Source organism: Aotus nancymaae, unplaced genomic scaffold, assembly GCF_030222135.1.
Source record: "Aotus nancymaae isolate 86718 unplaced genomic scaffold, 86718_ANA_hifiasm-v0.15.2.pri h1tg000067l, whole genome shotgun sequence".
Taxonomy (NCBI): domain Eukaryota; kingdom Metazoa; phylum Chordata; class Mammalia; order Primates; family Aotidae; genus Aotus; species Aotus nancymaae.
Genome location: NW_026988482.1, coordinates 28369322 through 28384793, shown reverse-complemented (window position 1 = coordinate 28384793; position 15472 = coordinate 28369322). Strand labels below are relative to the sequence as shown.

Genomic DNA, 15472 nt, shown 5'->3' with positions numbered 1-15472 from the left:
ACTCCATAAAAACCACAGCTGACATTCCAAAATCCACCCACACATGCCAAATTGAATCTTTTTCAACCTACTTTGCCTCAGGGTCATATTCTGACCATATTCTTTTGAATTCATCTAAATGGTGAGGCCCCAAAATAGACCAGTCCCGGGTCAGATAGTCAAAATTATCCATGATGACAGCCACAAATAGATTGATGATCTGAAAAAGCAAATCAGAAGGGAAGAAATTCAGCTGCAGCTGGATAGGGTTACAACTTAGCATAGGCCTTCTAATTACATGGAATGAAACATGGGAACCCATGTCTCCAAGAGAAGTTGTAAAAACTTTCTATTTGGAGAATGTTTAAGGAAAGAGTAGAGTTCTAGCTTTCCGGAACAGCTTTCAAAACCTCCTGGGGAAGGCAGGCCTTCTGAAACACATTGCAGTTTTATAATTTCATTATCACCAAATAATTCACACTCTTAAGTCACCAACATACACACTGGCTTAGACATTTTAGAAAGGAGCCCTAAGAAGCTAAGGTGGTTGGTAATTGCTCCAAGCCTATTAGTGAGCACCAAATCTCTGCTTACAAAGGTGGCAGCAGTGACACATGCCTGGTTAAACAAAAGCCCTCAACTGCCAAGTGGAGTCCAGAGTGTTCACCCACATCAACTGTCCTCAAACGATGGGACAGGGCAAGGTCACTGGTGTGAACACTGAATGCTACATAAGCATCTGTACACTGAGAGGGGGAGCTACTTTGAGCACTTACCAGAAACGCACAGAGCATGTAAAAACTGATGAAATAGACAATGGCAAAGTTGCTCCCACATGTATATTCCTCCCCGGGATTGTAATCTGACTCAGGGTCACAGAGCTTCCCTGGGAGGCAGGCCAGCATGATCTCCTGCCAAGCCTCACCTGTCGCACACCTTTTTCAGATTAAGAAAAAAGGGGCTTTAGTGGAGGAAAGAAGGAATTTAAAGCTTAGACCTTAGGGGAGAAAAACTCATTAACAGAGCAAAACCTTAGTCATTTGGGGAAAATCCAATGTGAACTAATGAAAATCTGAAATTCCTATTTATTTTCACATGCAACTTATCACAGTAACCAGAGGATTACTTTGCAATTCCCCTTGATTTATAGCCGTCATCTTATGCAAGTGTACTAATTGTATAAATGGATGCTTGTTTTTGTGTCTTATTTACTTCAAACATTTGTATTATAATTAACATTAATTGTTATTATTATTTTTTGAGACACGGTCTTGCTCTGCCCAGGCTGGAGTGCAGTGGTGTGATCTTGGCTTACTGCAGCCTCAACCTCCCGGGCTCAGCCTCTCCAGTAGCTAGGACTACAGGCACCCACCACCATACCTGGCTAATTTTTGTATTTTTAGTAGAATCAGAGTTTTGCCGTGTTGCCTGGGCTGGTCTCGAACTCCCTTGGTTCAAGCGATCCACTCACCTCAGCCTTCCAAAGGGCTGGGATTACAGGCATGAGCCACTGCACCCGGACTATTAATTATTTTTAATGACCAAAATACTTAAGCAGTTGAGTCTATGTTCAATTTTGTTGAAGGCAGAGTTAGAAACTACCTAACTTGCAAATGACTTGTTAGTCAGTCACTAGAGTCACTAGAAATACTTCATCATCTCTAGAAAATTCTCTATGAAGGTAGCTTGTTTACAAAGTTAATTAACTGGGGTTAAAAGTAACCTCATAAAATTTAAAATCATACATCTTAGGATGTTCCCCACTGGCTGTGGAAAAGGCCTCTACGTTTTTGCTGAGTTTCTGTCTTCCAGTCGTGTTTAGTGTATGCTTCCATGCATAAACACACATCCCACAATTTTCCCGGTGTCCTAAGTAGCCTAACTCCCAAATGAATAAACCTTATGCCAGCCACAATCGGGATTACCACAGCAGTTTTAACAATCCAGTGAAATTCCTGTGTTTGAAATGCTAGGGTCTGTGTTTAAGAATACAAAACAAACAAAAACAAAAAGCCATCACAATCAACTGGGAAAGGCACACTGCTTTAATAACCTGTGTCCTCCGTCCCTCCGGACCCAGAGCTAGTGGGAGACTCACACCCCTGCCCAGGAGCACCGCCCCCGCCAGCCAGTCGCAGTCACCTGAAGAGCAGCAGCACCGCCTGGGGAAACGTCTGGAAGTTATTGTTCCTATTGATCTGGTTGTTATCTCTCATGGCAACTTTCCCAAACATCTAGGTGGAGAAGTTTTAGGAAAAAGAAAATAGATTTCATTGTGCAAAAAAAAACAAAAACAAAATCCATATGTGAATTTAGAATTAACTCAGGTTTGATCTTTACCAACTAAGGCTTTCTCATGGTACCTGGCACTTTACTCATTCAACAAAGATCTGCCAGGCACAACCATGTGCCAGGCAGCGGGTTACACACTGGGAACATGGTGCTCCAGATGGTCACATTACCATGTTCGAGGATCCCCTGCCCTGGGGGAGAGATACAAGGGTAGCCAGGCAACATCAAACCCCAGGATGATACTGGGGTGGTCCAGATACACAGGAAGCATGAGACAGGCTCATCTACCCAAGGCTGGGGGGCAGGGCCAGGGAACCTCTGGGGGAAGCGACATGTAAACTCAGAACTGAAAAGACACATCAGGCGTTAAGAAAGGTGAAGAGTGTTTCCTGTGGAGGAAGCATCGTGTCTCATAGGGGCAGGGTGACAGAATAGATACTGAGGGAATGAGTATCACATGTGTGAGGAGCAGACAGATAAAAGACCAGGCTGCAGGCAAGGGCAGGAGCCAACAGGCAGAGGCTGTGAGCCCCGAGCAGGATAGTGGGCTTTACCTTCAGGGCAATGGGAGGGTACTACAGAGTTTTACTTTTGAGACTTAGAAGCAGACTGACATTCCAGAGAAGCCTGCAGATGCTTACAAATGCCTGTTGGGTGAATCCAGAGGAGTGTGTGCCATGCAGTTTGCAGTTATGAGATGGCTCTTTTTTATATGAGAAAATATGTGATAAAAGACCTTCCAGGGCACACAGCACCACGTGCTACTGAGTCACAGAGGCTCAAGTATGCTGACTTTTGTTTCATAACTCCAGGTTAAGATTCCCAGAGACCTGTAAATGCTTCTATGGCTTTCAGGATTTTTTTTTTTTTAAGGACTACCATTTCTCTGCTCCTAGAATCACAGAATCACTTCATTTCTTTCTCACTTATATCCCTCCTTTATTGAAAGATGGCACCTGCACATGTGGAGAATCTGTAAGGAGCCTGCCAGTAGGGATCTGCAGTCACCTGGGCTCTCCGACTGCTTCCACTCTTAGAGGCTGCCTCCCTCCACCCTGCCTGGGGAGGCAGGATTACCAGGGTTTGTTTCAGGCTTTCCTCAACATACCTATGGGCATTTTCTTCCTATCCACAACCCATCCCACCACCCACTTGGTGTTAGGACTCCTCTGTTGTGGGAGGCCCGGTCCCTTTCCCACGCCCAGGAGGAAGTGGGAAACAGGCTGCAGCCCCTCAGCTTGGGTAACAGAAGAGCCCAGTTTCACGCCTCCTTTTAAGGGTGAGCTACTAAAGCACAACAATGGTCACAAAAGGCATTTGGCTCAGCACCAGACTTCTGTCCCCACGGTGGCTCGGCACAGACTGAAAAGACCCACGAGGGGCCACATGCTTCTCTCCTCAGTTTCAGCATCTGGAAATATTTAGTTTCAAGTGAATCTCACTTTGTTATGATAAAGCATAATTCTTCTGCCATGAAATGCAACTTTTCTTGGCACATTCTACCCTCTCTACATTCTTCTGAGCCTGGGCCTCCCCTGGAGTTCTCTGCCAAGCAGCCATGTCTTTCTTGTCTTCCTATGGCTTCAGCAGAGGGGTCTGGCTGAGAAAATCACAGTGCTTCTGCTTTACCTGGTCAACGTACATCTTGCTACAGATTTGGGGCTACCCAGTGAAAGGGCCCCTGAGGGCAGGGTGGCTAGAGCTTACCTGCATGCCAATGACCGCGTAGATGAAGAACAGCATGGCTATGAGGAGGGCCACATACGGGAGTGCCTGGGAGAGAAAAGGCACTGGGCTTAGTACCAGCCGGCTGTCCCATGAGAAGACCCATGAGAGGCCACATGCTTCCTTTCCATTCCACGTGTTACAGTGAAAGAACCCCGACCATGAGGAAGAACTGCTCAAATCCCAGCACTGCACAACTACTTCAGTCCTGAAGACACCATCCACAGGCATGCTCACTGTTACAATATTATAGGCAGGATGGGCTTGCCGTGATCACCAACCCTGTAGCCTGACCCTAAACACAGAAACATCACTCTCATGACAATTCTTACATTCATTACTGGAGTTTTTGGGTGATAATTTAATTGCTCAAACCATTCCAGAACCCACTGGACACTTAGAGTATTTCCACTTTCTTTTGTGGGTATGTTTTGGAGGATGGTACTGTAGATAATGTTGCAAAGGAGTATCTTTATGCAAAATCACCTTGCTTCTGCTGAAGTATTTCCTTAGGGTGAAGACTTAGGAGTGGAATTACTGGGTCAGAGGGGAAGAACCACTTTCTGGCTGTTGCTGTACAATGCAAAATACCTTTCTTAAGATGCACACCTTCTGAAAGGACGGCTCAGTTCAGGGGCGGGGCCAGGGAAGAAAAGGGGTGAGCTGGGGGATCGCCAAGTGTGGCTCTCTTCAGAAACACCAAATGCAAGTGTCTGACAGAGCCCCCATCCTTTAATTGAATGTTCCTCAACTGCTGTCTACCTCATCACATGTGACAAACACGTCCACATGCATAGGGTGCTTAGATTGTTAAGCTTAATTCTGGGAACACACACTTAAAACACCCGCTTTCTCTATTATCTGAGAGAGCTCGCCAGAAAGTCAGTGGCTCACAGGTGCCCAGCCACCTTCAGACCTGTGCCGGCTGTGGACCTGTGCCTGCCAGCCTGGCCTGGTACAATAGGCCCTCCCCGCAGCTGGGCTGCTCAGCAGGGTCCCACAGGGTTTGTTTCAGGCTTTCCTCAACATACCTACGTACATTTTCTTCCTAGATTACCACATGTCTAAGATTATTGTTTGCACAGTTTCTCTGTTTGTATGAACCACTACTCTGGAACATGACTTCCTTATCTGTGGCAGACTGAATCTTGAAGAATTTCTTTAAAAAGTGAGATGATATTACCTCCAAATTATCTATTTTTTATAGCAGTTTGTTCCTAAGTTTTGGTACTTTATATGAATAACCACTGTCAAGGATTCTGTGCCTTAGCAAGTCCAAGGCTCAGCTACCTGAGGCCCTGACTCTACCTTCCTCCAGCCTCGCTCTCCCCAGCAGGACCTGTGACTTCCCCTGTGAGTGCCTGCATCGCCCCCCACCCCAGAGCTGTCCCTTCTCCCTTTTACCTGTGAAAATTCCATCCACTAGGGACAACACTTACTTGGTAACACTGGTTATCCCTGGGGTGGGTGAGGGACAAGTTTGAATTTTATCTTTATTTATCTTTAGACAGCTTCATCTGTTGTTGTAAACATTTATTACTTTTGAATGAAAAATAGTCAAATAATTTTTTTAAATGATGTAGGATTCACTTTCTAATGTTTGTGCATATCCACAAATTCCCTACATGGGTGCACCTTTTAACAAGAATCTCTATTTCCCACACTTTCTCCTCCAAATGGAATCAGTTCAGAAGGCTAGAACATCTGGGGCAGGATAATGACAGGTAGTGGAAAAGCTGGTTCTGCTCAGGAAAGTCTAGAACTGAGCTGTACCAGCCTGGAGAATCAGAGGTGACAAATGAGACATGGCCTAGGCCTGAACATCCTGAACTTTGTGACCCTTCCAGGTGCAGGATAACCCAGTGATGGTGTGCTGGCCCAGATGGTGGCCTCTGATATGTATCCAGACTAGTCAACAGACAGCACTGCTGCAGCCTTATGAGGAGAAGGCGTCAGAGAGAGGCTGCTGGGCTTCCGGGCAGTCTGCTGGGACCTGGCACTCTCACATACCACCGCCAGGCATCCCGGAAGCACTGCAGGGCTGCAGATCCCACACCTCTCTGTCTTGGAAATGCTGCAGCTCTCTCAGCTACGGGTCCTTCCTGCTTTCTCTTCTGTTTCCTTTAGGCAAGTAATCTCATGGGATTTACCCAAGAAATGCTAAGTTGGGTCTCTCCGGCATTCCATGTGTTCTATTGACCTAAGTCCACACAGGGGGAGCCTGGGTCCTCTAGGATGGGCACAATCATTGACTTACATATGATCTTCAAAGACAAAGAGAGAAGTCCTTAGCATGGCCCTTACCTGAAAGGACTTAATAAAAGTCCACAGCAATGTCCGGATGCCTTCCCCCCTGCTGAGAAGCTTCACCAATCGCATCACTCGGAAAAGACGGAAAAAGGTGATGGAGATTCTATTGCTCTCTTCAGAGTTCTGAAGGGTTATCATGGAGAGGTCAAACCCAATGGAAAGTAGAACATGCAACACTTTCAGAAAGACAGCAACAGATGCAAAGGTGACAGAGGTAAGAACTGAAGATGTGATTCTGGGGCCTTTTCATCTTAGAAAGCATGATATGAAAGGAAGAGCTACATGCTAACAACACAGAGCTTGGGAAACTGCGTCCACACAGCACATGCATGTCCACGTGTTCTACTGTGTTAGAGGAGAACGCTGGGCTGGTCAACAGTACTGTACACTGATGATGAATGCAAACCACTGCAGACACTGTTCTGGAAGGACAATCATGGAGAATACAGAAAAACCAGTGGAAAACTCGACATGGTCAAATAAACTCAAGGAAAAGGCCCAGCCCCTGGGGACTAGTTGCTGATCTTACCCCAGGTGTAGCAGTTGGGACAGGGACACTTTCACTTTCAGTTGGCTTTAAGAAATCAAAGATTGAAAATGGATTAATGAATCAGGAAGGAGTCAATGGTTCTGGAGAGCATTTCCCCCTTTTGAAAAATGTGTGCCTCCTGTCTTTGGACAACATACCTGCTCCCTCCCTGAGAAAATACCAGTGGCTTTCCTTGGAGCTGGACTTGAGGGCAGGCAGCCATGGACATGGGCATGGACACACTACCACTTTCTAATTCATGTCCGAGGACACGTTGTGCCCAGGCTAACAGGCATCCAGTAAGAACAGTGTCTCAAGACCTCAACTGTCCCTAGAGACAGATGCAGAGCCTGTCCCTGCTTCTCACAGAGAGGCTAGTTCTCTTGGCTTAGTCAGGGCTATGGATCTCAGGAACTAGTCTCTCTGCAGCAGGCCTCCTAGCCCCAGAGAACGGAATGTCTCTAGTAGCGGGGCAAACAGCGGTGCCTGCCTGTGGGCCGCAAACTCCCTGGGACCACACTCTGTTCCCATGAGACCAAACACCTGGGCGGTGTACATCTGACAACAGCCTCTCTGGTGGGGCTGCGGAGGAGCTGGACAGACTGAGTCAGGGTGAGGAGGAGAGAGGCGGGCTTCCCTACACAAGCCCTTGCTGCCCACCCAACAACTCAGATAGCTTTCATATAAGAGGAAATTCAGGTCTATATAAGTCTTTGGAAGAAACAGTGGAGGACCAGCTCTCCTGAGGTTCAGCAGCTCCACTTCCTCCAGGGTCTGGCTGCACTGTTGTTCTTTGGGCCCCAGGATACAGAATCTGTGATGGCTTGTGCTCACCTGCCCCCTCAACCCCCACCCCCAGGGAGGGCAGGGGCCTTGCCTTACTCCACGCCATGCCCAGTATGGTGCCTGACACTTCCCGAGTATTCAGAAAGTGTCTGAACGCAGAGTTGGAAGCAAACTCCAGTTAGCACCAGGAGGCATCTTTACATTCAACAGCAACAGTAAGCGGAACCAGAGCCAGCATGTGCCGGCCTCTCTTCCCCGACAGAGAGGAATGGGGCTCTCCTGGTTAGGGGCTTCAAGGAGTCTTTCTGTACAGTGTGTCTGCAAAGTTAAGAAACATGTGTACACATTTGGATGTGCGCACTTCTTGAGGGCCTCCTCCCTGGGGATCCAGGGAAAGAAGAGCTCAGTTCTGAAGCCCCTCTACCATCAAGGGCTACCTCCTGAGACCAAAGAGAAATTCTACAAAATTCACAGAAAATAAGGGGTTGGAGCACATTACAGAACAACTGAAAATCAGCAATGTGACTATGAACCCAAGATCAACAGGTCTGACAGAGTTTAAAACGGGTCCTTACTTCTCCTGGGATGCTCAGAATGGGAACTCTGCAACAGGTTTATCCAGAACCCAGGGCCGCTATTTTTATTTCCCTCTTCCATTAGCTCATCTCAAAAGAAATACCACCTCCTTCAAGGGACAGATAGTGTTTTTCAACTTAAGTCCTTAACAAAGGAAGGAACTAATTTTTTAAACTTCTCATCATCTTCCACATCATTCTCACTAAGGCTGTGCACAGGAAGGCTCCACTCTGGCCTGTTTGGCTGGAGTGTAGGGGGAGTGTGTGTGCCAAGTTGCACGCCTCTGCTTGCCTGATTTCAGGGGACCAGGCAGTGTGCACGAGACAGACGGCTCTACAGTTACCCTTTTGAAACATGCACGACTTATGTATCAGACCTGCGGGACCTGTTGGTCAGGGAAGACGCTTCTAACCACAGTCTGGCCTTAGACCCTCCTGCGTCCCTCTCCCTACTCTGCTTCAAGTCTGATAGGTCATTCATGTCCCCCTTCCTTAAGGTTCACGAAAGTCAGCAACCGAACTGAATTTTGAAGCGTACATCTCTTCAACTGATATCTTTGAAATGTGACAACCTATGGACAATGAACTTCAAACCATGAATATTCTCTTGTTTAAAAGAACGAAAGGGAGGAGGAGACAGCATTTTTAAAGGGACAGGGCAGCACAACATGCGCAGGAGGAAGGAAAGAGCAAACGGCACACCAGGCTTCATGCACCCTCCAGCACGCCTGCGACACCTCCTCTCCCACCACGCACCAGTGGGCAGGGAGGGCTGCTTCAGGGGAGGATGTGACCAGCAGCTCTGGGGGGACAGTGCAAGTTGCCAAAATATCTTACAAATTTAAAGAACCCTGAGGATGGCTTTGCCCAAATGACAAACATCAGCCCAATGAAAAGGGCAGGTCAGCTCTCATGCCAGCCTGCACACTAAAAGCACCTGGGGATCTTTAACAAAATCTCTGAAGTCCAGGTCCGCCCCCAGAGATTCTTACTTAATGGATCTGGGGCATGTCTCCATGTTGGGAATTTTATTATTATTTTTTTGAGGTGGAGTTTTCCTCTGTCACCCAGGCTGGAGTGCAGTGGCATGATCTTGGCTCACTGCAACCTCTGCCTACAGGGTTTCAGTGATTCTTCTGCCTCAGCCTCATGAGTAGCTGGGATTACAGGTGCCCGACACCTTGCCTGACTAATTTTTTTGTATTTTCAGTAGAGATGAGATTTCACCATGTTGGCCAGACCGATCTCCAACTCCTGACCTCAGGTGATCTGCCTACCTCAGCCTCCCAAAGTGCTGGGATTGCAGGTGTGAGCCACCACACCCAGCCTGCATGCTGGGAATTTTAAAAGCTCCTTGGTGATTCAAATGTTCTGCCAGAGCTGAGAACTCCAGTCCTGGGCCAGGGTAAAGCTGGCCCAAGTAGTTAGCAGGTAGCCCGTACTAACTAATGCCCTTTAGGTCTCGAGTGGCCAGAGTTAGGTTGCTAGAAAAGCCCATTCAGACTGCTGTGGCTGAGCAGTGGGTTCTTTTTGAGTTGATGAGAAACAGTACTCGGATGCAGACAGAGAGATTAGACTCCATCCCCATCTTCTTTACAAGGGATGGAGGAGGCTTGAACATCAAGGGAGCTGGAGGAGCTGGAACGCCAGTGGGTTATGCTATGCTGGACATCCCTAGAGGACACCAGACTGGGGAAGGACTACCCAGTATGTAGCTTTCAAGGACAGCCTCAAGGGGCTGCTAATCAGTTTTTAATAGGAGGAATTCCAGTGTCACCTCAGGGCTTAGACAAGCTTAACAGTTCCTTCCCACCCTAAGATGTCACATTCTTCAGCTAGGAACCCTACAGGAGATAGCCCCTGAGCCTCAGGAGGCTGGACTACATGTCAGAAGGCTCCTTAGATTCCTGGGGCTCTACTGATGTGGGGGCTCTCCTGATGTTCCCTCAAGCCTTTTCCTACAGGGCTCTCAGGCAGGCTCTTACCACATATGCTCTGGGGCAGCCCCCTGCAACTGCGGAAGCCAAAAAGACCATGAGGTTCCCAAACGAAATCAGTCCATTTCACTTTCTGTATTAATTTCTATCTGTGCTTGGAAGAGTTGAGAGGATGCAGTTTTCTAATTCAGATAGGAAGCAAACCAGCATCCCAGAACAGCTGGGCCAGGTAACTCGAGGCATTGTGGAGAAGCCAGTCTTTTGGGGGAGCATCCCTCTGACTATTTCTGAGCTGGCAGGCAATACCTACGGAAGGAGGACTTCTTTATTTGGGGCCACTGGGTCTGTGTCCACGACCAGTGCCTAGCTGAGCTGGCTCCTGGGAAAGGGTTTGCATATGAAGTGGGGGACTACACAACCTTACTGTGGGGTCAGAAAAAGAAGATGAGTGGTCCACTGTCAGCCACCTGGTCCAAACAGTACACCTTAAAAGGCAGGGACCACTCCTGGGTCTCTGAGAGTGAGCTCCCTAATGACTTTTTATCTGCTCCTTCAAGGTAAGTAATATAAGGCAGACTTGGCTTCTAAACAAGTATTTTGCCTCAGGCACTAATGATAATGAGAATAGACAAATATCAGTGACAGCCATCCCCAGGTTAGGGACAATATGTTGCTGGGTCATGTCATCATTCAAGAAACAAACAGGCATCAAGGAGGGAGGGAGCAAGAGGGAGCCCACCAGTCATCGTTGACGTTTTAGCAGCCTGGTGAGGTTTGGACCAAACGTGATGGAGACAAGTCCATGAGCGCTGCCAAACCAGGAACTGAGCGGGCTGTGGGGAGGTGGGAGGGGGACAGTAGGATGGAGCAGGCTGGTGCACGTGCAGGCAGGACCATGCAAAGGACTACCCAAAACGTTTCTGCAAAGAATACAAATGCAGGCTGAATTCAGTCGTTTCTCAGCCAGATCATTCATTCTGGGAGACTATGTTGGCAAGTCACAGAGCCAAGTGTGACTGACCAAGACGGCCCCAGGTAGGAGACGACAATATATGGGATGGGGAACAATTCAGATGTTTGCAATCAATCCTTAGCACGTCCTGCGAAGCGTAGTGAAAACCAAAGGTGGAGAGCCAAAAACAAGCACACAGTCTTTAGAAGTGCTTTGCTTTAACGACTTCACCGTATATATGCTTATATATACTTGCCGCTACAATTTTCTAAAAATAAAACCAACATGAAAATCAATTAGGCAACAGAAAAGAAAGACCAACAGAGTTGGGGGAGAGAGAGCACAGCAGGTTAAACATTGCAAACAATGAGGACTTATGGCAGCTACAACCAGCCAACAATGAACCAAGGGTGTTCATGCTCAGCTGACAGCTGACCCCGCAGCTCAGGGAACAAGGCCACTGAGTATGTGATGTGCACTGCTCCCCAGGGGAGCTGCTTGTGGAGGGGAGTGGGGTGTCGGAACCAGCAGTCCCACTGTCATGTATTTACACCAGAAGTTAAGGATACCCAGTCTTTTTTTTTTTTTTTCAAATCTTTGTGCCTCCCCACAGCCTAGTCCAGAGCCTGTGAGTGGTGGATGCCCAGCACATGTGTGTTGAAAGATTGAATAAACATGAAGGTGGCCTTGAGCATCCCCTCTGTTCCAAGGCCCAGCAGGGAAACACTGAGATTTCTGAAGGTGGTGTTCTGCTGGCCCAGGGTGGGGAACCAGCATTGCCACGGCTGAGGAGTATTTGGACTTGGGCCACAGCTGACCAGGGAAAAGGTCACTGACTGAAAGCACATTCTGGGAATGTCTGCCTGTGTGATTGGAAAGTTTAATTGCATGCCAAGAAGGGGGCCCCTGAAAACCTGTCTTGTTCAGATACCTAATGTCAAATGCTAACTAGAAACTTCAGCGTAGACCTGCCCCTTTCCTGACTGGTACAAGGTGAACACAGCAACACTGAGGCACCGATGAGCAAAGGTGGGCCAGAGGGGACAGGGGCAGCGGGAGGAGCAGGGACAGCCCACAGCACACGTGAGGCAGCCAGGAAGCCAGGCGCGTGCTGTCCCTGAGTACATGGGTGCTACACCCCTGCCAGCCAGCAGGCAGGTTGGGCGTGAGAAAGCTGGGTGTCCCCAGGTGGACAGACCTTGGCCAGATCCTGGTGCCCAAAAGCTAAGTGTTTACACCCACCACCTGCACAGTGCTTGAAGCACTAAGCAGTCCAGGGAGACCTGCCGAGCTGCTAGTTTATTGTAGTTTCACTTCTATTATAAACCGTCTCTGACTCACAGAAGGGTACGTTCCAAAATTTTCATGTAAATGTACCTCCACGTCGACTGTAAGCAGTTTGTGTTGTGAGACGATGAAGCTGGCAGATGTCTAGTCATAAACCTGGGAGAAAGCTCAGGGCTGCCCAGTTAGGGACCTGCCATTCTCCCATTAGCACCAGCTTATTTATATATCATGAATGACAATTTTATAGCTGACACATGGAACATTTCACATCAAGTATAATTTAAATGTCTGGGCTTTAGGAGTTAGAAGATGTGCATACCTAGTCTGACAAAGCACCATCTGAGTGCCTTGTCACGGCATGGCGTGACGAAGCTTCAACCACACCCTCATGGACATGGTCATGTCTGACAGTCCATTTTACTTATTACAGGGATAACCCACACTTAGAATAATACCCTTGTATCTCCCTAAAACTTTGGGGTTTTTAGCAAGCATTTTCACAAATATTCAGATCATTTTATCACTATAACATACCTGCGAGGCAAGGGGGCAGATGTTACGCACCCCACTTGGCCCGTGAGGGAACTGGAGTCCAGGTCAGTTTGGAACTAGGGCTGCAACTGCCAGCTCTTGGGATTGCCAGGCTGGTGACTGTCTTACTATTTACACGCCAGAATCGGCATGGCCCCAGACAGGTGGCATAAAGGGATTTCAGAGTCCTCATGTGATGCAGGCTGTCTGGGCACCAGGATGGACCTTATAACCCTCATTCCTATAGATGTCACCAGGCAGAGCATAAGGGGCAGGGGGTGGGCTGGACACTGTGGAGCAAAAGCCAACACCAAACACAGACCCTCCCTGTGCTCCGCCCATTCTCTCGAAAGGCTCTGCACAGCTTGGGCACACACACTGGACGCCCACTAAGACTTGCTGATGAACTGGAAACAGATCAGGTAGACAGGGGCCTTTCTGCCTGCCTGAGGCCTTCCGGTCTAGCATGGGTCAGATGCAAGGGGAGCTAGGAGGCAGATGGGGCTCCCTTTCTCACACTTCTTAATTTAGCAGGGGGTGAGGTTTTCAGAACACTTCTAGGGAGAGGGGTTCACTCTGCCTACAATGCTGCTCCTGCACTTGTTCCCCTCCCAAATGAGTCTACTGCATGTAGCAAAGGTGTACTGACACCCTCTCCCCGGTTCTCACTCGGCCCTCTTTTCCCTGGCCCCAAGTAGCCTTCTACTGGCTGGTGTCACTCTTTGGGCATGGGACATTCACCAGTTAGACTCAGAGCAGACATGGTACAGGTGAGGGCACGAGCAGCAGCCACCACACGCTCAGGGCATAGCTGTGGGGCCTCCCGCCTGTGCCCTCACAGGACCATTGTGGGGACGAGGGTACACGTCATTAACTCCACGTACAGCTGGAAAGACAGAGGCACACAGCGCTCGGATGACTTTCACGGTCACACGGCTGGTGAGTGACAACATCCACACACACACACACAATTAACTCCCAGCCCTTACAACTTTAATCAGATTTTTTGAAATACTGTTCTAGTTCCAAATGGCAATTCTACATAGACTTCCCCACTCTTTTTCAGGGAAACGAGATAGAGATGGGGTGAGGGAGAGAAAACTAAAAATTATCCTTAGTCTTTCAAAAAAATTTGTTTCTGGATTTCTAAAGTGTGTGGAGATTCATGGGTAGGGCCTCTGGTCTCTTCTATGTCAGACTTTATGAAACAACCACGATATAGGACACAAAGTTTGCTACTTACATTCACTTCAGTTATAGCAATATCAACGACGCTACCAACAACAATTAAGGCATCAAAAGTGTTCCATGCATCAGTGAAATAGTGCTGTTAGGGCAAGCATTCAGAAGCCACAGAGGAGAGGAAGCACCACAGGAAAAAAGAAGAGAAGGACAGTGTTATAAAAGGGGAACATTCTAGCACCACGCCACATGGCTACTTGAAACATCCCCCTAAAATAAACATGTTATAGATACGCCACTTTGGGTATCACTTTTGACACAGAAAATGAAAACAATCAGAGACATCCTATCTTACCTTGCCTACTAGTGACCTGGGTAAATGCTGCAAAAAGGCCTGTCCTCCGAAAGGTGACTTGTGTCTACAAAAGGCCCTGGGCTAAGGCCCTACCCTGAAGGGCTTCTTGCCCACAGTTCTCATTAGGAAATCCTAGTTTCAGATCAAGTGACTGGGATCTGTGACTTGTCCAGGTGATGCCACTGCAGGGCAGGGAGCGGAGTATGCACAGACAGAGAGAGAGGACACAGGTGGCGGCCACGCCAGGTGCATACTCACGTCTGCTTCGCTGAGGGCCACGTCTATAATGCTGCCGATTACGATGAGGGAGTCAAACGTGTTCCAGGCGTCACTAAAATACCCCTGGACAGAGCAGGCGAGGGCAGACGTTTATGAGCATGTATGAATGACCCTCCACACGGACCATATAGGGGCGAATCCGAGTCCCTGCTGCTCCCATGGCACCCAGGTGGGGTGGGAAAGTCAAAGGGGGGGTAACAATACCGTCCACTGGTGGAAAGGGACACAGCGGGGTGGCTGTGCACCTTTATGTGAGAGAGAAGGTGCACACACACCCATGCACACGCGTGCACACACACCCATGCATACACACACACACCCATGCACACACACACGCGCACAGGCACACACGCACGCGCACACGCACGCACACCCCCATGGTCCTGAGCGGCACCAAACCAAGCAGAATATCTGCAGGGCAGAGGAAGGCATTTTGGCAACCTTGCCCTGGTACCCAGAGGGATGATCCCAAACCCTCATGAGCTGATGGAGTCCTTCCTTAGAACCTCCACTCACCCCACTTAACGAGCACTGTCACATTTCCATTTCTGTGCTCCTTCAATGCCCTCCAGTCCTCACAAGTCCAGCCAGTATTACAAAGGTCACGCCTTGTGGCAGGCTGACTGAGTCTACGTCTTCAAAGAACTTTCAGTGGCGAGGACACAGATGAGATTATGGGGATAAGATAATTGGGCTTAGATAATGGCTTACGGGGAGACGGGTACTGTGAGGCACAGCATCATGACAGACACT

The 15472-nt window shown here is 48.4% G+C and overlaps 1 protein-coding gene across 18 annotated transcripts in view; it reads right to left on the bottom strand.

Moving 5' to 3' along the window:
• The window catches only part of CACNA1D (calcium voltage-gated channel subunit alpha1 D), a 319931-nt gene that overhangs the window by 35314 nt on the left and 269145 nt on the right, over positions 1 to 15472 (bottom strand). For 8 of the 18 annotated variants that reach the window (XM_012460748.3, XM_012460730.3, XM_012460735.3 and 5 more), the window contains 8 exons: positions 14699 to 14782; positions 14147 to 14230; positions 6836 to 6880; positions 6301 to 6429; positions 3979 to 4044; positions 2122 to 2213; positions 756 to 915; positions 72 to 199 (listed from right to left, as the gene is read on the bottom strand). In XM_012460748.3, the coding sequence (XP_012316171.1) occupies positions 72 to 199; positions 756 to 915; positions 2122 to 2213; positions 3979 to 4044; positions 6301 to 6429; positions 6836 to 6880; positions 14147 to 14230; positions 14699 to 14782 (788 nt within the window). The remainder of the gene's footprint in view (positions 1 to 71; positions 200 to 755; positions 916 to 2121; positions 2214 to 3978; positions 4045 to 6300; positions 6430 to 6835; positions 6881 to 14146; positions 14231 to 14698; positions 14783 to 15472) is intronic. The other 10 variants (XM_012460740.3, XM_012460736.2, XM_012460741.3 and 7 more) reach the window with 5 other exon arrangements.